This window comes from Myotis brandtii, unplaced genomic scaffold (assembly GCF_000412655.1).
Source record: "Myotis brandtii unplaced genomic scaffold, ASM41265v1 scaffold103, whole genome shotgun sequence".
Taxonomy (NCBI): domain Eukaryota; kingdom Metazoa; phylum Chordata; class Mammalia; order Chiroptera; family Vespertilionidae; genus Myotis; species Myotis brandtii.
The window spans coordinates 6,134,115-6,158,016 of NW_005353460.1; the positions used below are offsets into that span (position 1 = coordinate 6,134,115).

At 44.8% G+C, this 23,902-nt stretch overlaps 1 protein-coding gene across 3 annotated transcripts in view; it reads right to left on the reverse strand.

Moving 5' to 3' along the window:
* The window catches only part of SH2D4A (SH2 domain containing 4A), a 49,606-nt gene that overhangs the window by 18,477 nt on the left and 7,227 nt on the right, over positions 1-23,902 (reverse strand). For 2 of the 3 annotated variants that reach the window (XM_005856496.2, XM_014536818.1), the window contains exons 3-5: positions 16,225-16,384; positions 14,619-14,790; positions 2,854-2,934 (exon numbers count right to left, since the gene is read on the reverse strand). In XM_005856496.2, coding sequence (XP_005856558.1) covers positions 2,854-2,934; positions 14,619-14,790; positions 16,225-16,384 — 413 coding nt within the window. The remainder of the gene's footprint in view (positions 1-2,853; positions 2,935-14,618; positions 14,791-16,224; positions 16,385-23,902) is intronic. The other variant, XM_005856498.2, reaches the window with a different exon arrangement.

Here is a 23,902-nt window from a genome sequence, read left to right on the forward strand (position 1 = left end):
CTCCTTCTTCCTTCCTGTCTGAAATTAATAAAAATATATTTAAAATAAATAAATAAATTATTTAAAATTACTAGAAAAAAATGTAGTTATAACATTAGACTATGACATCATAAATATTATTGCTTAGAAGAAGCAAAAAATTTACAAAATGAGTCTACCTAAGGGAAAATATTAAGTTAATGCAGATGATACTAAAATGTTTGAGCATGCTATGTTTAGTAAATTATATTCCTTTTTAATCTACAGTGTAATTATGTATGGGCACCGTGGGAAAGGAGACAAAATTAACGAGTTTCACAGAGTTATGGCAGATGGGATCTGGCCCTGACCACTATACTTACTCAAAGCAGCTAGAAAACATAACAACTTGTCCGGAGTGTCTCTAAGAATTCCTTCAGAAAACTTTTAGCAAATCTTTACAGGTTGATCTTTACTTCCTCTATTTAGACAACTATCATTTCCTCTTTAGAAGTATTTTATTGGGACCATGTAGGCCCAGGATGGGGGCTGTGAGGCAGGCCTGGGAGAGTCAGGGTGAAGGCCCAGGATGGGGCTGTGAGCCATGCATGGGAGAGTCAGGGTGAAAGCCCAGGATGGGGCTGTGAGGCAGGCCTGGGGGAGTCAGGGTGAAGGCCCAGGATGGGGCTGTGAGCCATGCATGGGAGGAGAGTCAGGGAGGCCCAGGATGGGGCTGTGAGCCATGCATGGGAGAGTCAGGGTGAAAGCCCAGGATGGGGCTGTGAGGCAGGCCTGGGGGAGTCAGGGTGAAGGACCAGGATGGGGCCTGTGGGGGAGTCAGGGTGAAGGCCCAGGATGGGGCTGTGAGGCAGGCCTGGGGGAGTCAGGGTGAAGGCCCAGGATGGGGCTGTGAGGCAGGCATGGGGGAGTCAGGGTGAAGGCCCAGGATGGGGCTGTGAGCCAGGCCTGGGGGAGTCAGGGTGAAGGTGGGGAGTGCAGAGGCAGCCGTGCTGAGGCTGGACGCTGGGCCAGGTGCCTGGCCAAGGTGTGGAGACAGAGAGGGGCAGATCCAGCTACTAAGGCATCTCCTTCGGAAGGCCTCTCGTCCTGGCCTGCGGGCCAGTTCCTCATAAGACCCTCTCCTGACCCCTGCAGTAGGGAGGCCCTGTTTTATTACCTTTGTTCTACAGAGAAGCTTGGTACGTGACCTGCTCAGTCATTCTCTTGAATTCTGATGTAACTTCTTAAGTGAGAGAAGGAATGAAATGGCACACGTCCTGGGCATTCTCGTGAGAAGATGTGAGCACTGTGAGAGCCTGGCTGTCTCAGACCTAAAAGTGTTTGAGCACCACTGATCTAGTCCACCATCCTTATTTTAGAGACAAGAACCTTAGGCACAGTCTAAACACCGATGGGCCTCCAACCTCAGACCACTTCTCTTTTCCATCTAAACTCACTTTCCAGATGATCTCATCTATCATCAGGGCTTGAAATAATACCCAGACACCAAATTCCTTGTAAGTAGGAGTCTCTGTGATTCTCAGCCCTTATCTCTCTTCTCACTTATTGAGTTCTCTGCCATTCCTTGACCATGTCAAGTGAGCCTCTGTGCCCTCTGCTGGGAACATACTTTCCCCCCACCCATCCACATGGCTCCCTCCCTTCATTTCTTCAGGTCTCTACTCCAACAGCCCCTTCTCAGAGTGGCTTTCTCTGGCCATGTGTCTAAGAAACCAATTCTCACCCTCCCAGCATTCCTCTGCTCCCTTACCCTGCCTCGTTTTCCTCCACACCACTGATGACCAGCTGACTTCGTAGAAATGTTTATTGTCTGTATCCCCCTACTGGAATACAAGCTTCCCGAGGCAGGGCTTTTATCTGTTTTGCTCACTGTGTCTCCAATGCCCTTAACAGTGCCTAGCATTTGGGGAAAACTCAACAAATGGTGGCGAATGGACACAGCTCCTTTGTCTTTCTCACCTGTGCTCATTTAAAATGATTTAATGTACCCCAGGCAGCATTACTGAAAATTTCCTTTAGATACTCTATTGCTGCTGTTTTAGAAAGAGGTATGTATTATACCTAGAGGACTATAGCTCCAAAACTTCATCATGATTTCTTAAAGTCTCGGTTGTGCGAATTATCCAACTTCATGTATGTCCCTACCGAGAAATCAGGAAATCGATCTCACTGTCCACTGGAACACAGCCCAGGGGCCTGCCTCCACCACAGCCCCCATCTCAGGCCTGTGGTCACTCGGAACCTTCTCTGAACGGCCTTGTATCTGACCCTGCTTTTCCAGACTCTCTGTGGGTCAAATCCTACTACAGTTTGCAAGTACCAGCCTATGCTCATTGATTGTGAGCAGCGGATGATGCAGTTCCAGCCTAGCACAATGAGGCAGTGAGCCTGGCCTGTAGGATCACGTCTGGCCAGAAGGAGAGAGCTCTGAGTGCCCGGAGGACCTCTGGCACAGTGGACACAGGTGGTACAAGAGGCTGGTCGCCGTAAAGGGACAGGCTCACAGAAACAATGAACACATAAGGAACTTAGTCTGAAGTCACTATTTCTGCCAAGTCTGTGCCTCATTTATCTCTCGCTGAAGTCAGTCTTCCCGCAGTGTTTGCAGCAGCCCAGGCTATCACCTCGTGTTAGACCTTCGTCAGGAGTCTAGCGGCTCTGTCTTGGCATCTGTTCTTCCCATGACACTCAAGACACCTTCAACTCCAGATAAAACAGCAAAGATGAATAGCGAGGCTCACACGCTTTTAAAGACAGATTTCACCTACTCTGCTTAAATTCATTCCTGCATGAGACTAATATAGCAATTTGTGAAACATTAGTGGAAATGGCGATGCATTTAGCCCCCTGAAGATGGAACGTAAATTCCTTTACCTGGTGAAATCCATATGCCTTCATACGATTGATAGAATCTGCCAACATTTGTTGAATATTTCTTGAGGAACTGGAGGGTGACTAAAAATTAAATGAAACATATTTTTATACCGTTTAGAGCTGCAATGCAGTTTCAGAAAAAATCTGTTAATGTTTCCCTCCTTTCAATGTGCCCTAATGCCGCCCCCACCCTCACAGCTGGACACACCAGATTCCCACCAACACCTGAGTTCCTGAGCCGATTCGGACGGAGGCAGTGGGGATGTGCAGCCTCAGCCCCCCACTCAGTGGGGCTTAGCAATCAGTTGTTGCCCAGAGCCAGGAGCTGGTGGTTTGCTCATGACAAGCAGGTTTGCGTGGCTTGCTCCCAGTGGGCACTGGGATCCCTGGGATGACTTCTAGATGTCAACATTACTGCTTTTTCAAAATTTTTATATATATAAAAGACTAATATACTAAATTTCCATCTAGGTAATGACAACAAGTAGCAATTCCCAGCTTCCTCTCCCTAGCAACTAGCTTCCTTGGAGTTTCTTTAGCCCAGGAACACAACTTGCTTTATAGCCAGGCGGAAACATTTTACACTGTAACCAAATGTGTGTGAAGCATTTTCCCCTGCCTCATCTCATTTGATCCTCACAGAAGTCCTGGAGTACGTAGATAGGAGACTCGGTGGAATCCTATTTTCTTTGCATTAGCCAGAAAATGGAGATTTAGAAAGCTTAGAAACTTGACCTGACTGAAAAGAAGTAAGAAATGGTGGACCTTGAAAATGACTTCAGGTTTTCTCACTGTGCAGAATATAGTCAAACACTGCTGCAGTTAAATATTTTACCCTTTGTTCTCCCTGTGTGATGTTCTCCCTGCATAATCTACAATAATAATCTGCTTTGTGTTGATATTTACTGCTGTGTTGCTGACAATTACCCAAAAGAGAAGTTGGGGTGCTTCAATGGGCTGGGAAAAGTTTAGCTAAATCAGAAGAAAGGAGGTATTAAGCAAGTTTATTCTATATATCTATATCTATATCTATATCTATCTATCTATATAAATAAAAGGCTAAGTTGACTAGCAGCTGCATGATACATATAAAGCTCTTGATGGCGCCAGTCACACGTGTGTATTTTGATCTGTCATTGTTGATCATGAATTTGGTTGACACTTCTATTATAGAGAAAGGGTGAATAGCAATATTAAAATATTTCTTCTAATTAATTTCCTTTCAATGTGCATGAATTCATGCACCAGGCCACTAGTATATATTTTTTTTATTGAGTTCAGAGAGGAAAAGAGAGATAGAAACACCAATGATGAGAATCATTGATTGGCTGCCTCCTGCACGCCCCGCACTGGGGATCAAGCCCACAACCCATGCCCTGACTGGGAATCAAACCGTGACCTCCTGGTTCATAGGTTGATGCTCAACCACTGAGCCACACTGGCCTGGCTCAACATTACTTTTTAATCTAAACTCTCTTTTTCCTCTCTTAATCCCTGCTCTACCCATGCCCTGCTTTAGGTCAGACTAGGGAAATGCTTAGTCTCTGCCATTTAACTGCATATGCCTTGCTCCCTATCTAAGACTGGAGGCATGCCTGGAATACCAGTCTGGTGCCTGGGCACCCTGCCCACTTTCCCTGCCTTATCACATTCCTCCCTCCCTTTCTCCTGACCCTGTTACCCAGCCTGGTATCTGGGTTTCTGCTAATCTAGATGGATTTCCCAAGAGGCAATTCCTGCTAGTAGGGTTCCCAGATCCACTGTCTGGATTCCCTGATGTTATTCCTACCAGCCACGTGCCAACCTCTCTGGCATTGTGACTAAGCTGGCATATCGCACCAGGTGCCTCTTAAAACCAGGTCAGGTACACAGGCCCCTGTCACCCAGCCCCTGGCTTGAGTGCAAAGTCTGGGTCAAGTCCAAGATGGGACTGTATAGCCCAATATAGCCACCCACACCCCATATTACCATGACGTTGTGCCTTGTGCCTGAGGACTCATGGCTAAATTTCGGGATAGATCAGAAATTGCAAATTTTCAGCAAAAGGTTGGTACCAAGAAGCAGCATGGAGCACAGAGCGTACTTTAGGTACTTACTATGCTATGTAATACACCTGTACGGCTACCTTAATTTCGCCCCTTTTTTCGCAGTAGCTGGCATGTGTGCTCAGGCACAGGCAGCCACCCGGTGCGCCCATGTGAGTAAGATATCTCCAATACAGTGAAGGTGGTAACTGGTATTTTCCACTTCTGTTGGGGTCTTGGAACCTCCTTCACACACGCACCCAGGCCCCTCTCCCTTCCTTTGGGCTGGAATCGAGGTGGCAATCACACTAGTACTAATGACAGCAGAGCCACCAAAAGCCTGAGTCCCTGGGTGACTGAGCCCTTCTGAACCAGAACCCCATCCTGGATGTTTTAAGGGAGAAAGAGTCATTCTGTTGTGTTTTAACCATTGCCTTTCTGGTCGATTTGTGACACAAGTTTAGTCTGTATTAGCTGGTAAAGCTGGTACAATTGCTGGTGGCACACTTGTCCAGCTCTCGGCTGAGAGATTTTATGACTCATGGGCAGTGCTATTGATGCTAATTCCACTAGTGGCTACTGGTCACTGGAGGCCTGCTATGACCAGGCACTGTGCTAGTGACGTAGTATTACTTTTACTTCTGGCAACATCTCTGACGGATGGGCAGCATCATGCCCAATCTTCAGATGAAGAAAGTGAGTCTCAGAGGAGTTGAGTAGCTTACTAAGCTCACACAGCTGGCTGGTGCCAGAGTTTATGCCTTTTCCACTATGTCAACATTTTCCCACTACGATAGGAAAATAAGTTGCAGGTTAGAGATTTCTTATGCTTATTACTTGGCAAAGTAATGAATCCTATAGGTTTCACAATGGCTACTTACATACTGTCTCACTTTTTCTTATTTTAATGTTATAAAAAACACATAGCTGCTCTGTATCTAAAACAGAAGAGTACAGTATCTAGTTCCTCTATTTGTGAACAGGTTAGAACTGTTCTGCCAGGTTTTGTGTAAGTCCATCTGTTCACAAGTCCAGGATAGCTTTGGAGGGCTCATTCTTGCAGTCCCTGGATACGTCTCCATTATAAGGAATGTGAGCTTTAGAAACAGGCTCACCCTCCCTTTCCTCAATGACATAGGGCTTGTGGGACATCACCATTTTGCAAAAAGGATCAGTTTCTTTTATGTTGAAAATCTTCCTCAAGAACCGGAATAATGCTCTGACCACACTAGCTGCACTCAGAGCCTCTCCATCGTTTGGTTCCGAAGGATTTGGGCCTGTGCAACTAGTAGAACTTTGGACCGAGGTTTGGTCAGCCGCACCTCCACCATGCTCAGCCTTTCCATTGCTGAGCAAACTGTTAGCTGTTTCCTGAATTAGCATCAGGCTAATAGGCATCTGGCACTGCTCTTCTAACCCATTTTTCCAAAGTGTTGTCTGTTTCAGTTCTTCCCCATCACTTGGCAGTTACAGCCATCTGCATGGGTACAACACTTTAAACCTATTGTATGAGTTATTCTTTGTCCCTTGGAATTATCCCTTCAACATTGTTTTCTTACTACTTGCTTTTTCCTTATTATCTTATTTTTCTCTTTTGTTTCATATTCCTTTTCTTACTAGCACTTTCAATATACTCATTGCGTTTGCACCTATCAGGTATGATGGGCTATTAATATTCTTAAAATAACTCAAAAGTAAGCACAGACACATGAGCCAGACAATGGAAAGGATGTGGTGTTGTGGGGCCAGGGACTAAAGGGACCACCGTGACCACCAGCACCATCTACTGGTGGCAGTCAGAGTTGGCATCCTTTCTTTGAAGTTTTAGGTTTTGGTTTTAGTTACCAAAGCTGGTTCTTGGGTAGAAGAGTTTTAGCCTAAATAATTGATTAGTTTAACAGCCAGACCAGAGATCGGTATTTCTATTCAAGGGCATCCATATGTCTAAAACATATTGTAAATTCTGAAACTATTCACACATGCTAAGAACCCCATTTATAAAAATACTAATTTTCAAGGTGAAAGAAGAACTGCCATTGTTTTAAAGTGTTCAAATAATATGATGAACTTAATCAGGACTTGTGTAGAGCAGGTTCATTCAGGTACACTTACATGTGTTACAAATCCCTGCAATACACCAAGTACAATGAAATAGGCTGAAAATCGTGTAATAGAAAAGAGGTTTCCTGTATTAAAAAGCAGCCAGATTAGTGGCTCACAAGTGATCATTTATGACACCAATACCGAAGGGAGACAGCCTCAGGAATACTGCTGCCTCTCTGAGCATCCCCAGAGGAGGGATAAAGAGGCTTCTTGGAGAAGGTGCCATGCCACCTCTGAAGCTTCCACAGGAAGCTGTATTCCAGGGAATATGCTCTTCAGTTGTTCCTATTTAGAACACAAGAAAGGGAGGCAAACTACCCATCTACCTATATCATTCTTGCTTACAAAGTACTTTCAAGCCCAATACGTCATTGGACCTTCATATCAACCCCATAAAGGTGTCAAACAGGTATTTTCCCTTCACCAAAAAGGCAGAGTGACATAATAGGTAGAAAAGCAGAGACGGAACCCCATGTCTACAGCTTGCTCCTTCAGCAGGGTGTCCCAGAGAACATATGTCTGCCTTCATGCATGCAGGCCACTGCAGTCACCTCCCATCTGCCACATTACAGAGACTTCTGCAACTGCTGAAACTCTATGGGCAGAGTTAAAGCAATCTTATCTGCTTCATATTTGCTTTATTTAAAGATAAAAACTATTTGCTGCAATGAACATGGGCATTATTCGCAATAGCCAAGACATGGAAGTAACCTAAGTGTCCTTCGATGGATGATTGATAAAGATGATGTGATATATATATATATATGTTAGAATACTACTCAGCCATAAAAAAAATGAAATATTGCCATGATGGATGATTAGATAAAGACGATGTGAGTAGAATACTACTCAGCCATAAAAAAATGAAATATTGCCACCTGTGACAACATGGATGGATCTTGAAAATTACGCTAAGTGAAATAAGTCAGATGGAAAAGGACAGGAAATGTATGATTTCATTCACATGTGGGATATAAAACAAAACAATAAACAAAAAACCAAACTCATAGATACAGACAACAGGATGGTGGTTACCAGAGGGGAAGAGAGAGGATGAAGAGGGGGAAAGGGGATCAAATATATGGTGATGGAAGGAGATTAAACTTAGGATGGTGAGCACACAGTAGAGCACACACAGATGTCATATGATAAAGTTGTACCCCTGAAATTTATATAATGTTATTAACCAATTAATTTAATAATAAATTAAAAACTTCCACATAATATTTATGCAAAAACTCCAAAAAATAAAGAGAAAACTTGAAAGCCAATGGCATCAGGGGCTAGTGGATATCCTCCAGACACCGAGTCAGAATATGGCCCCTCTAATCAGTGCAGACCCAGCTAAATCTGGGAGTAGAGCCCATCCATATTGGCCAAAGGATGGATGTGTGTATGTGTGTGTGTGTGTGTGTGTGTATACACATATTTATACATATATATAAAATTACCTTAAACTTAGAAGTATGGCAAATCGAATTGACATAAACAGTTGGGTTATCAAAAGATGCTGCTAGCAACATTGATAGCTGGCAACATCAATATTAAATGGTTATAAATTATATTCCCCATAGAAACTCTGTGCAGTATGAGGATTTATTCTAATTACACTTTTAAAACTGGTTTGAAAAAATAGTTCATTCTGGTCACTAAGTTAATGTTTACTCTATTTAAAAGTAGGGCTATGCAATCAGACCAATGCCAAGCACCTTTAACCCCAAGTAAACCAGAAAGTTCCCATAAATAGAACATTATTAACACTCAGTTTTTACTGTGAAGATGAAAAAGTAAAATCAAGAGTTTACTTTTGCCAACAAATGACTAGGTTAAGTATTAACTCACTCTGTCCTTAAAAACCTCTTAAATCCATGGTGTTCCTTAATAGGCTGATGGTTCCTTAATAACCTCCCGGGCAAAGACCTTGTTGGCTTAATTCACTGACATCTCAAGTCTCCGCAAACACAGCAGGGACTGGCAGTTAGTAAAGCCTCAGTAAGTATTTGTTGAATGGGTGAACACATTATAGATTCGTGAAGCACTTTCTCAATCACTAACAGAAATCCCAGTCTAGTTTTAATACTAATCAAGATAGACTGAATTCAAATTTACCTGAAAATCGATGGCTTACAGCTCACCCATTCTGCTAACCAGGTCACTGGACCAATCAGATCATTCTATTCCCCGCCATTGTAAATGAAAGAGGAAATTCCCAGTGATGACTATAATATTCAGCTTTTGAACATACCGGGAGTTAGCTTTTTTCTTTATAAAATAATGGGAGAGTCAGAATAATGGAACTGCGCTTTGATAAAGTTACAAAGAAAAGTAATAGAGAGAGAGTGGAGGTATTTTCCTAAGGCCAACTAGACTAACAAGATGAAAACGGGACAATCAGTTCTACTGCTGAAAACACAGCACACAGTCCCTGTGGGATGCTTTTGCTGAAACACGAGTTAGGACAACAGAGACCCTAGGGAGTCTTCTCCCTGTTTCTCTAGCAAAATCTCTGCACAGAGACGACTGGATCGCCTGACTTAAAAGTACAGCAGACTCTAATACGATGTGTACTCTGATGGCACACCTTTAAATAATACACTATTTGAGCTTATTTTGAGCAGATTAAAGCACAGAATGGCCACACTAGATGAGCAGCCATCCACTTTCATCACACCTTCCCCCTACAGCCCCTCAAAGCAATGTGCCCACTGCAGAACTGGGCAGTACATCCCCAGAAAATGCAATAATGCACAACTGATAAGGGCTGTTCAGGCAAAGCCTTTCAGATAGAGGAGAGTTTCAAAGGCTGCTCTTACATTCTCACCAGGGAGATCCCTGATGTATGATCCATGAAAAAGAAGAAGAGCAAGGGAAAGAGAGTAATTATTAGATATAAAGTATTAGTATTAATAAAGGACAGTTAAGAGAATAGACAAGGAGTCTTAAACACATGATTGATTTTGGAAGTTTTGACACAATGGAAAATAGGAACCTAACTATAAATAATGATAGAAAAAATATATCAGACTTAATACTTTACATAGCAATTTTATGTATATTATTTCATTTCATTCTTACATTCAAACCAGTGATATGTAGCCACCGTAACCTCCATTTTTTAGAGATAGAATGACTGACTCCTAGTGGTCAACAGGACCCCGTGTCTCCTAACTCAGGATTCCATCTGTTTTTCCCAGAACACTACCTCTAGTGAGCTGGATAAGTGAATGATTGCAAATATCACTTGCAGTCATACAAAATGAAGTGTGTCATCAACTTCATAATGTACAACTCTCAAGACTAGAAATGTTTTACTCTTCTATAATTTATGTTAAGCTTTTCATGCAACATCCTGTTTATAAAAACACAACCGTTTAAATGACTTTTAAGGCCCAGGATTTAAAAATATATCTTGTGTAAAATTTTATCTTACAAACTACCACAAAATTCTATTGCCGTTACACAGAACTACATGGTAATTGTGTTACTCTCTGGTTATGGCTGTCCTCTTGAATTAACAAAATGAGCACAATTAATTCCTCATCTCTTTTTACCCGGTATAGGAAATACTTTATCTCTCACAAAAATAATATTGGCGTGCTTCCTGCATGTATAGTGGAAGGGAATATACAAACGGGAAACAGTTACTGGTTTGGGATTATTCCTTTTTTCTCATAGTCAACTCAAAATTCTAGTTTGCATTTCAGGAACACATTTCTCATCCTGCTTGCAGTGGGCGTCCTTACTCTAAGTGTGAGCCCACCTTCCTTTCAGGGACTGGCAGTGTGGCTCTCTACAGATGAGAGCCAGGCTGCCCCAGGGTGTTCCTCCAGGCCAGGCCAGGGCATCTATCTGGGGTGGGGCAGGCTTCTCTGCCTTGCCTACTCACCGTGGTTTCATACTCACTTCTTTTTAAAAAATATATATTTTTATTGATTTCAGAGAGGAAGGAAGAGGGAGAGAGAGAGAGAAACATCAATGATGAGAGAGAATCGTTGATCGGCTGCCTCCTGCACGCCCCCTACTGGGGATTGAGCCTGAAACCTGGGCATATGCCCTTGACCAGAATCAAACCCGGGACCCTCCAGTCCACAGGCTGACGCTCTATCCACTGAGCCAAACTGGCTAGGGCCATACTCACTTCTAATTAAATCACCTAAGGGTCTGGGCTCTAATACTGCTGTTCATCCTTTACAGAAAGTGCAAGTCACCTCAACCCCCAAACTTTGGTTGCTATGCTAGAGCACCTGGAGATGAATAAGGGTCCAAACAGACAATTCAGCATATTCTTTTCTTTTCTTTCAGAGAAGTGGTCTGATCTTAGTATCTGGTTTCTGAGTCTCTCCTTTATGAAGGCAGAAACCCAAAACCTGCTTTTAGGGAACTGTCCGTGTCTGAGTAGACAGCAGCTAAACTGTGGTCTCAAAGGGCAAGCTAAGTGGAAGTGTCTCCTTATGTCTGAAAATCATTTGATGGGTTGCTCCTTCACTGCGACCTACGAATGGGAACAGAATGCTATGAATTAGAATAACACAAGTATATTTGAAAACCACCATGGTTTCAATGTCAAGTTTACAAGCAAAATGTACATTTTAGTGGCGAGATTTTGTTATCAGTTGTTATAGTGAAATGACAGACTTAAAAGCTGGTGTAAGAGCCTTGTGGCAGTGTGTGCAGTGCGTGTGTGTGTGTGTGTGTGTGTGTGTGTGTGTAGGGTAGGGGTGAGAAAGGCTCACCTCCAACTCCATTTGGTTAAAGAGGATATGAAGGGGAAGGATCTTGCTCAAGGATTTTAAATCTGCTATCTTCAAGGTCTTATTATTTTTTGAATGCTTTGCATCCTGGATGTTTGTGTTCTATTTTTTTTTTTTTAATCTCCTGTTTTTCAGTGTGGTCCACTCTGAAGGCCATTTCTGTAAAAATAGTGAGTAATTCTCTGGAAATAAAATCTACAAATGAGCAGATACAGTTTTATTCAAGGTCCCCTTTAGGGCAAGGATAGTCAGGCAACTGATTAATGAGTTCCCAGCCTACAAATTTCATATAACAGAGAAACACAAAGGAGCTTATCTCTGAATTAGCATCTCTGCCATTCTCTCAGCCACACTCAGAACTGTTCTGTTCTCTCCCAAATTCTCTTGCAGGAGGGGGTGGGGGAGGAACTGGCTGCATTTGGGGGGCTGTCCACACTGGGGTCCCTAAGGATATCCCCTCAGCCTTGAGTGCCGAGTTCTTACCCCAGCTCCCTCCCGGGGCTGGGGGCAGGGTGTCTGCTCACACACTGCATAGCCCGTCATCTTCTCTGGCTCCTATTAACTCCTCATCACACTCGTCTTTGCCTGCAAGTGGCATCTGCTTCCCAACCTACACGTCTCAGAACCTGGCTGAGTGACAGCTAAATCCTTTTCAGAATAGAAATCTGATCGGGTCAGGCCCTCGCTCCACAATCACTGACAATTTCCAATTGTTCTTGATAAAAAAGGGTCAAAACACTTAAGTTGTCCCCAAGACCCATCCTGCCTGGCCTTGCCCACCCCACCCCCTCACTCAATCATAATAACCTCTCCTCCTTCCCGTCTACACTCCAGTCAAAGCCCCCCTGCCCCCCCCGCCAGCTGCACAGACCCTGCCACACTGTCCCTTCCCTGGACCCGCCAGCCACAGTCGTCCTGTTTCGCCATCTCCGGCTGCTTGTCCCCTGCAAAGCCGCCCTGCCATCCTGCACGGCTCCCGTTCTAGCGTAACGGGGCGCAGGGACACACGTCCTTTCCCTGGAGCAGTAGCATCGGAAATGATGTGCTGTGTGCAGTCCCTCCCTGCTTGCTCCACCAGAGGTCACGGCGGCAGGGACTCTGCTTTCACTCCCAAGTTGTCATCTCAATGCCTCCCACATGATGGGCACTTTTTAAATGAATGAGTAAACCAGTCCATCTTCGACCTTCTCACTGTCTATATATATTTTTTTTTCTAAGACCTTGAAGCATTTTCTCTGACGCAAAGAAAGATGAAAAGCAGGAACAGAAAAAACTTCTACCCGCTTTTCCCATAGGCCTGTACCTACAGATTTCCTCATCCCCTGCCCCAGTCTCTCTCCATAGGACAGTTTGGCAAACACCTAAGGAACGGAAGAGTGCCACTCTCCCTCTAATATGTATGACGTAGGAAAAGAAGAGTAACCAGGATATCTAATTTGCATTTTAATCTTTTTGTCTTCCTCGTGAAATTTGTTTTCTAGGCAAGTATTGCAATTCAAGGAGAAGCGTGCATACTTAAAGCTCCGGAAGGAGGTGTTTTGTTGTCGCTGTTGTTCCTCACTTTAGGGGTGTTGGAAAGGGGGCTGGCTGTCGGAGGCAGTTTGGTATTAAAGGTGTTGAGAGCAAAGCAGGCCTAGGAAAACCTGGGTGCCTCACTGAAAGTACCCAGAGCTGACCCCTGGGGCGTAAGCCAAATTTTAGAATCTTCTGGCCCTAAATATTTAGAGCCTCCTATGTACAGCCCTTTGTAAAGCGTCTTCACATTCCTCAGAGGAATAAGGCGATCGAGGACAACAGTTACAGAGTGACCTAGGTAGGGCTCTTGCAGACCTAGTTTTGAATCCTGGTTCAGTCTTTTATCAGCTAGAAGACCTTGGGCAGATGACGTAAGCACACCTAACCACAGCTCCGTCACCTGTATATGGACAAACACAAATCCCCCCGGGGCATAACTGTGCTGAGAATTAGAGGAGACACTCAGCAGTGTGCTTGCCGTGGGATACGCCTGTGAAGTAGGCAAGACAGATAACTGAACCCCTTTCCCACGGCCTCAGAGAGGGTGAGATACGCAACCCGTGTGGTGGAGCTGAGGACCCGAGCAGAAGTCAACGTGCAAATCCCCCACTAATTCTCAGTGTAATGAAATTCCTAGCAGCAGGAGGTACTTGACAATATAGTATCATTGTTCTTCCACACGATCCTCCAAGCAGCAAATTATGTTTGAGCTTTTTAAACACCTAAAGCAGAAGAGAACCCCTGCCAGTTCTGAGTATAAAATTCTGCTGTGTTGAGGAAACAGCTGTTCCCCACAATCATGGGCAGAACCTATGAAACCAAAGAGGCACTGATATTTGTCCTCAACTAAAAGGGGAGACTCAAGAGAACAAAACGTAGATCACAAGTGGGCCGGCGTTACGGGCCAGGGGCCAGGAAACTGCAGCCTGCAGATGACCCCGACCCTCTGCCCGCCTGGTAGGTAAAGTTTCTCTGGAACCGCCGTGCCCATTCAGCTGAGACAAAGACCCTAGGGCCCACACCCTCGGTGTGGACTATCTGGCCCTTCCCAGCAAAAGCTGCGGACCCCAGATTAGAAGACATAAAACAGGGGAAAATAAACCCTGAAAACAGCTTAACATGCAACATTTTATTCCTAGACTTCTTTTTTCACACTTTCAGTCCCATGAAGAAGAGGTGCTTTACAGGTGAACCAAATCCCCCAACTGCAATGAACAATAGGACCTTCAAGTTAAGAGGACTCCCCGCACTCCCCCCCTCAAAAAAAAGCCAGTTTAAGAATGTGTTGCCCAGCTCATTTGTCTCAGTGGTCCCAATACCTTTGTCTCCCCAGGGATGAAATTCTGCACGTTTGCAGATAGGAAAGACTCACTGGGGTTTTCTCTTCTTTAAGGGCCGGTGCTGGTCTCGAGCCTGGGTCCGATTCCTCCTGTCCTGCCACTTTCTTACAGATGTTCGGAGACTCCCAGGTACCTGGTGTTTGCAGATCACAGTCGTGTGATTTTGTGGTGAAGCTACTGGTGAAATGTTTGGACTGAGCTTTGCTGAAGAGAAACAAATGTGGAATTACCAAAGGCATTCCTGAACACGGACAGCTTTTCCAAAGCAGATGCCCACATTCGGATTATGTGAAAACCAGGAACAAATACCCCTGCTGCGTGCTTATAATCCTCTGAGCTCTTGGCTCGGTATTTTAAAGAGATTAACTTAATCCTCAGAACAATCCTGTGAGGAAGGCACCATTACCTTTGCTTTTTTAAAAAATATATATTTTTTTATTGATTTCAGAGAGGAAAGGAGAAGGAGAGAAATAGAAACATCAATGATGGCAGAGAATCATCGATTGGCTGACTCCTGCACGCCCCCTCCTGGGGATCAAATCCACAACCCAGGCATATGCCCTGACTGGGAATCGAACCATGACCTCCTGGTTCAACCACTGAGCCTAGCCAACCAGGCACCTTTGCTTTATATAAGAGACTCAAAATAACTATATAATTTACCCAAGGCCACATGGCAGATAGCCAGGATTTGAACCCTGGTCTGCCCATCTCCTGGTTCAGATGTTAAACTGCCAGGGCATACCACCTTCCTATGATCAGCAGAAGGTAATTCCTTTCGCTCTGTATGTCCACGTGTAGTTCTAAGTTACAGAAGGTGGAAGACAGCATCACCAGCCCTGGGGATCTGAACCGAAGTCCATGTGTCTGTTTTTATGTCACCAGCTCAGATAGGTCTGCAACACTCTAGGGAGAGCTGGCTTCACAGAGGCCACCCTGGCCACCACACAGAGGGGATCCATCCCCTACTCACTGCTCCCACCCTAGTCACCTCAGTTGATCCTGTCACTTCCTTATTCAAAAACCTCTTCCTGTCCACAGAATGCGGTCCGAACTCCTAAACCTGGCCTTTAGAACATGGCCCCCATCTCCTATGTGGGGGCCCATGTGTACCCCAAATACTCAGAACTCAACATTGCCCAAGAACGACAGGCTCCGCCAATGCTCTGTTTAGAACTTAATCGTAGCACATATCACAGTCTGTATTGGCTGCGGGAAGCTGCCTGTTTCTCCTGCCAGACTGAAGCTCCTCGTTCATCTTTGACTTCCCAGTGCCCAGCACAGGGGGAGCACCTAACAGGCCTGCTTATCAGCTGCCCACAGCTAGGCAATCTTCTCTGAGGGCCGGAAGCTTGAACGTCACTTATATTCCTGATGTCCACATGTATCGGCCTGCGTTGCTCTAGCATGATTCCAGGGAAAGCAGTGATCACTGGGAAAACCACATCCACATCAAAATGGAATGACAAGTGGGAAAAGGAAACAGCTAGTTCGATGGTGGGAAGGACAGGAATCACCAGGAGTCTCAAGGGACCTTCCAGAGGGATCTAAGTCACTTTTGTGACCCTTGAAATCCCACCCCGCTCTCCCACCAGATCCTGTGAGCAAGAGGCTCTCATGGGTTTGCAGATTGCATACCTGAGCTCTTCCGCTTCCTGCTGTGCTTTGGGCTGGGTGCTCTCAGCAACGCCTTCATTACAGGGCAGATTGTAGGGTTTGTCTAGATGGTGTTCGCCCATCACCCACACCCAGACTTCCTTATCGGCTCCCAGTTTCCAATGGACAGATTTGCTGTTCTCTGCAAGCAAAACAAAATTCGGATTGAACAGTATCTGTAGTCAAGGGTTACTATGTTTTCCATCATTGAAGTATTTAGGGTCTTTGAGCTGGGGGGGTGGATATTAGAGGAGGCGAAGCACTTCCAACCTGCCCAGGAACAAGCAGATTTTCTAGAGAGCAATGGACATGGCAGTGATGTTTGTTTTGAATATTTTTTTAATTTTTTTTATTGATCTCTAGAGAGAATAATGGAGAGAGAAAAAAACATTGATATGAGAAAGATGCATCAATCGGTTTCAGGGGATCTCCCTGACCAGGACTTGAGCCCACACCTTTTGGTGTATGGGACAATGCTCCAACCAACTGAGCCACACCAGCCAGGACAATGAATATGGTTTTTGAACGTGCCCATTTTATAAATGAAGGAGGCAAGACGGGATGGAAGCATGCACTCTGTGCATCAACCTTTAGGGTAACGGAGCTAACATCAGATACCAGAACCCCTAAAGTCTAAGCATCTCCCTGTACCCCAGAATTAACAGCCCACCCAGGGTTTGGTGTTTCCACTATCTTTATAGGCTGCATTGCTGGGCAAAAAGCTTGCAATTGAGAGTTAGACTGGCTTTAATTAAAATCCTAGCCCTGCCGTTTACTAGCTGTGTGACTTGGACAAATTACTTAATCTCTCTAAGCCTCAGTTTCCTCCTCTGCAGCATGGGACTATTGATAGCTACTACACAGGACTGCTGAAAGAGTAGGCAGGCTAGGCGTATAGGCGTGTCCCCTAGTGCCTGCCACATACTAGGAGTTCAAGAGAGGTTAACTGCTATCATCGCTCTCCTATTGTTTACTTATATGGCTGCTCAGAGATTCACACCAGCTGTGAGAAGATAATACTACTGGTTAGGTAGTGTGATACTTGGTGAAGCTACTTAAATAACCCTTGTTTACAACTGGTCGCAAGGGTTGCGTTACATTCTAGTGCCCTACTGCTGACATGTGGCCATAAGGGTTCATGCTCCTGAACCCTGGGGAAGGTGGAGATACCTGGGAGAGGCCAAGGGGCACAGTCCCTAAATCTGTAGGTCTCAGGGCAGGCCTACCCAGGGCCTTCATGGTCCACCGTTGGATCTGGGCCCTGAGGATCTCAAGCCAGCCAGTGGTGTTGGGTACGTGAAAAGGGCGCCCACCTGGAACACAGGCAGCCATGCTCATAGGTTAGAAATCCACACTGGGGTTGTCTTGTCTCCTTACAGGAAGCAGAGGAAGGTTTTCAATGAAAGCGTCTCCATGCACTGTATTGTGGACTACTTCCTATTGCTGCCTGAGGATACATTAAAAGAGCAGGCTGCTCAAAGTCAGATTTGTTCTCTATGTTGGGCGTTCCATTCTGCCCAATGCAGTGGAGACTTTCGGCAGGACGATAACGTTCTAACTAGGATACGGGGCAGCGGGATTGAGTCACAGTCTTCACTACAAAAGGAGTCAAATGCCTCCTTCCGAAGGAAGCTGACCTCACGCAGTTTCACCAGGGGAGAGGCAGGGGAAGGGACACCAGGCGTGAAGGGAAGGTCAATCCTGAATGTGCCCTCCTGGGGACGAGCCCTGCCCAGCTGGGGCTTTTGTTTGGGGAAATGCCAACTGGCTCATTAACTTTAGAAAGTTGTCATACCTCACAAAATTCCCTTTATCACTCTCTCAGGGCAATGAATAATATGTTTTACTATGTCCATCGCTCAACCTTCACCTAAGTCAGTGGTTCTCAACCTTCCTAATGCCGCGACCCTTTAAGACAGTTCCTCATGTTGTGGTGACCCCCAACCATACAATTATTTTCGTTGCTACTTCATAACTGTAATTTTGCTACTGTTATGAATCGTAATGTAAATTTTGCTACTGTTATGAATTGTAATGTAAATATCTGATATGCAGGATGTATTTTCATTGTTACAAATTGAACATAATTAAAGCATGTTTAAAGCATAATTAAAGTGATTAATCACAAAAACAATATGTAATTATATATGTGCTTTCCAATGGTCTTAGGCGACCCCTGTGAAAGGGTCGTTCAACCCCCAAAGGGGTCGCGACCCACAGGTTGAGAACCGCTGACCTAAGTGATACTCTACCGATATTTCTGACAGCAGGAGGGAGATGCCATGAGAGGAGACTGCAGAGTGCCAGGTGGGCAGAGGGGGGACCCAGGGATCCCAGCAGCTCTGCTCAGTAGTGTGGCACATGCTCCCCCAAAACCGTCTCCAAAGAGTCCCATGAACTGCAGGCAGGAGCAGAAGGCGTTGCTCTGCAGGGTGTGAGAGAATCCCGGAGCTGCCTGTGAACAGAGAAAGGTGCTTAGAAACTTGAGAAGAGAACCAGAGGGTCGTGAAGTTTTCAAAGGAGGCGGGTGGTGAGACTATGGTGACGTTAAAGAAATCGTGGTTTTGGGACAAGAAGAAAGAGAATTAGATGTGAAATGTCAGATTTAGCCAGTTGCCATAATAATGGGCTCTTGACAGAGAGGCACTGCTGATCATCTGCTCTGACTATTCCTTGCCTGCAGGAGCTCTTAAAGGGGCCTGAAAGCAAAGAGATGGGAGAGGCTTCAAGTGGCTCCACAAAGCGCCATAAAACCTTAGGGGAGGCGGGAAGTCATTCTAGTAAAATGAGGGTTGGCTCTGACACCCTCAGCGTCTGGCCAACATGAGGGAAGATTAGTAAGGCCTCTGTTTAGCTCATTCCACAAAAACGTAAGAGTTTCTAACTCTGAGCACGATGCAGAGCTCGATGCTACTGGGGATGTGTGGATAACACTGATGTGGCCATTTCCTGCAAGTCACCTAGAGTCTGTGAGAGAAAAGGAGGCAGTAGGTTACTTCTTTAATAAATTTTATTGTGTATCTACATGCACTGAGGTAGGTGCATGTAAACACTTATGTACAAGACAAGCCAATGTCTGCTCTCAGGGAACTTGCATTCTAGTTGGAGGAAGCAGGCATTGAATTGGGAAGGGTGGTGGTAAAGGGACCATGGGAATGCTTAAAAAGATGAACTAACCAGTTTGAAGGGCCACCTTATATAACCACCTTAGATGTTTAAGTCCAGTGAGAAATCAAAGGATAGAAAAGAAATAAGAAGAGAAGTTCTTTGTGTTGAGTTTTGGTGGATGGAAATGGAACTTAGAGCAGGAAAGGGTTTGGTGCCCAACACAAAGAACAGCATGATCAAAGCTCGGAGAAGGGAATCGGTGAGGGGCTATGGGGAAGCCGGGTCTCACCCAGAGCTGAAGAGGGTTTAGAAGTCACCTGACCATGGGGTGAGGACCTTGCTAGGAAGCAGAGGCCCCCAAGGCACAGGTCCTAGACACATGGGTGAAGGATTTAAACTTAGGCCCTGTACTGCATAAAGCCAGAAAGTGAAAGTGGTATTAAAATCCCAGAGTTTCCCCAGACATGTCACTTTACTGCTCTGAGCCCGAGTTCCTGCTTTGATAAGAGAGAGGTAATAAATCTGACCTCACAGGCCTGTCACATGATAAATGTCCAGAAAGTATTAGCTCCATGTTCTTGACCAACTGACCAACATAGAATCCATGACCGTCTGTCCAGGTGGTACCAGGGTCAGAGAAGTGACTTAGGAAGCACTAGGGCACACCAGCATGTAGGTGTATCAGAGTAGTAGGAGGTGTGTGTTTGGTGGCCGAGTGGGAAGAGAATGGGGAGAGCAGAGGGGTGAAAAGACCAGGAGGGAGGTAACTGGTAACTGCAGCCTGGATGAGGGAAAGGGCAGTGTTAAACAGGACAGTAAAATCCAGGCGGCTGAATCAAGGAAGGACTCAAAGATGATGCCAGCATTTTGAGACTTAGTAATTGGGATAGCAGAAACAGTGACATTAAGAAAAGACATTTGTGCGCCGCCAGTGTGACTCAGTGGTTGAGCATTGACCTATGAACCAGGAGGTCACAATTTGATTCCCGGTCAGGACACGTGCCTGGGTTCCCAGTAGGGGAGTGCAAGAGGCAAAGGATTGATGATTCTCATCATTGATGTTTTTATCTCACACTCTCCCTCTCTGAAGTCAATAAAATCCTATATAATAAAAGCCTAATATATAAGTGTCTGGTCGACTGGTCGGCTGTTCAACCAATCAAAGCATAATATGCTAATGATAGGCTAAGGCTGCTCAACCACTCGCTATGGCATGCACTGACCACCAGGGGGCAGACAGTCAACCAGTTGAGCAGTCACTATGACCTGCACTGACCACCAGGGGCAGACGCTCCGACTGGTAAGTTAGCTTGCTGCTGTGGTCCGGCAGATTAGGACTGGGTGAGATGGGCCGGACACACCCTGGAGCCCTCCCGTGGTCCCTCTCTAGCTGGCCAACCTCCCTCGTCCCTCCTTGGCCCCATTCGTGCACTGGTGGGGTCCCTTGGCCTGGCCTGCTCCCTCTCGAAATCTGGGACCCTTCGGGGGATGTCGGATAGCCGGTTTCGGCCCAATCCTCACCGGCCAGGCTGAGGGACCCCACCAGTGCATGAATCGGTGCACCAGGCCTCTAGTATATATATTTTTAAATAGAAGTACAAATTAGCAGTTATAAAACAGTCATGGGGATGTAAAGTACAACATCAGGGATATAACCAATAATATTTTAATAACTATGTATGGTGCCAGGTGGGTACTAGACTTATGGGGGGATCACTTTCTAAGTTACAGAAATGTCTAACCACTATGTTGTATACCTGAGACTAATGTAATGTTGAATGTTAACTGTAATTAAATAATGGTTTTAAAGTAAAAATAAATAAGTCTTTATTCTAAGTTAAAATATAAAATTAGCATATGTATATACATGGTGCTATTGAGGCATTCTGGATTTTCTGCCAACTTCACCTTGAAATTACGTTCATTCTGTAATGTGAGGACATGAGAGAGGGAAGTTTATGTAGCACTTCCCCTTAATTATAAGTTTTTCTCCCAGTGAGTAAAGGGAATGGGAAGTAAACATTGCAAGAGGCACAAACCAATGGCTTGATCATTGTTTCATGAAAAAGGGAAGGCTCTGCATATAAGAAGTTGCCCATTTGATGACAATGAAAATCCAGCAAATGAAGTTTCAGGACTCCAAGTCCATTTCAAGGGCACACACGCAGTGACCAGATGCCAGCCTGTTGCACTAGGTTTCCGTCAACTTTAGAGAGACCCAAGGAAACAAGTGCTAGGCAATCCTCTACTAGGTAAAGGCCTCCTCTGGTTGTGGTATTAGAAGTAAAAACCATACAGAATGAGGCTCCAGGGCAGGGCCTCAATGCAAGCATACGTTTCCGATGTGCGAAAGGCACCTGCACACAACAGTGACTATTATTAAGCTCCAGGTAAGCATATCTGTCCACAGCACCAGCTTTGGGAGAGTCAGACTCAAGATCCCTTTCAGCTCTTTCACTTACTTACTCAGTTGTTGCCCTGGAAAAGTTAGTTAATGTCCATTAGCCTCAAAAGTGTGAACATTAATTGAGCTTCAGGCTTGGTGGTGATTATTAATGGGATGATATATTTAAGCAATGAGCTCAGGGTCTGATACACCATCAGTTCAATAAACACTGGCTGGTGCTGCTTTTATGGTCTAGAGCAGTGGTCGCCAACCAGTGGTCCATGAACCACTTGTGGTCCGTGAGGTCCGAAAGGTTGGCGACCACTGGTCTAGAGTATCGCTGTCCAAATGAGTGACATCTATAACTTCATTTTCTAGTAGCTCCATCACAAAATCCAAACAACAGGTGAAATTAATTTTAATATGTTTTATTTTACCCAAGATATCCAAAATATGATGCCAATATAGAATGACTATAAAATTATTATTTTCTTCTTACCAAGTCTTTGAAATCAGTAATTGACACTTCTAGCACACCTCAATCCGTACTAGCCTCATTTCATGTGCTCAATAGCCACACGTGGCTAGTGGCTGCCATATTGGACCATACAGCTCTAGACCTCAGCGGGGAGAGGAAGTCCATACTTCTCTGTCTCTCTTAGAATCACATTGTCCCACCACGTTTTGGAAATGAATTTCTGATCTAGAAAGAATTAAATCCATACTTCCAATTGTTTTTCAGCCCCTCCTACTTTAGCCCTAAGATTACTAAAAAGTGGACGGGTATCTGGCATGCACAATATCAAACGTTTTAGTCATGCTCCTTCAGAACTCACCACATTGAACCACATAGAGATAAAAATGACCAGCTGACAATGTAAGCATGGCTGAGTGATGAGCTGGAATGGTGTGAAGGAGTCAGGGGTGGGCATAAGATATACTTATTTAAATTTTTAAAATTAAATTTATTGGAGTAACAAACCCACAAAACAAAACAAGCTCAAAGATGCATTTAAAGAGCCAAGAAAAGGCCAGTCTCCAAAGCCACAGCTTGGCTAAGAACTGCTAAGAAAAAGCAGTACTCAAGTCATCTGGGTGCAAGCAGGATGGTGGGGGGATGGGGGCGGGGAAGGCACGGGGGAGGCAGAGGAGGCAGGGGAGGCAGGGGAGGCAGGGAGCTTAGGTCTGAAAGGAGCAGAAGCCCACAATGAGCCGTCTGACAAACAGTGACAGGGGCTGGCAGGTTTGCAGCACAAACACACCTCTGGAAACCACCTGCCCTGATAATACTGCCTTTATCTGTGGCTTTAACTTTGGAGGCAGAACAATAGGAAAGAGAGAACTATTGTCTTTTGGGGGGGAAGTAGGGAAAGAATCTCAAAACTTCCCTTTTCCTGTACTCAGAAGAGGAACTAGGTAATGGAAAATATTTCTCCGAGTATTAAATTTAAGGGAGGAATAAACTTCTCCCATGAAATACTGATGGAACTTTCACTGTATATATATATTTTTTCATGATCACTTAGCTAACGTAGTCATACAGGTTTTCTGAGAGGCAGATTCAAAACTCTGCACAGGAAGAATGTAAGCAAATAAATGGAAATTGTTTCTTAACACTTTGCGGATGGATCACGAGAATTTGCCAGCTTTGTTTAGTTCCACTTCATATTACATAGTGTTTTACAAAGTATCACACTTTAAAACGATATTAGCTTGTAAAAACATGTAATAAATAACTTCAAAATGTAATGGGTATTTAATTTTAAAGCGTGCCTTTAACATTTATGTAAAACGTTTCTGTACTCCTTCAATAGAAACTTATCTGGCCACTGGGTAAAGCTAGCAATAAAACTACTGGTCCGCAATGTGTTAAGTCACCACGAGGAGATCAATTCATCAAACAGCAGAAGCCCAATGTCTAACAGAGTCTGGGCCACTGACTCTGGGGCCAGAACCTTTCCGTTCTCACTAGTCCCCAAAGTCAGCCACCACATCAATATGTTATGTCCACAATGACCATGGTGCCCAAAGAGGCCCAGGTATATCTGATGAGCTCTGACTAAAGAATGCACAGAGAGGCATAAACCAGTTCAGAAAGATGAAAGGGTTATGCTTCGGTCTGGACCAAGTTGCTTGTTGAAGGAAAAAGTCTATTTTGGACAGTGT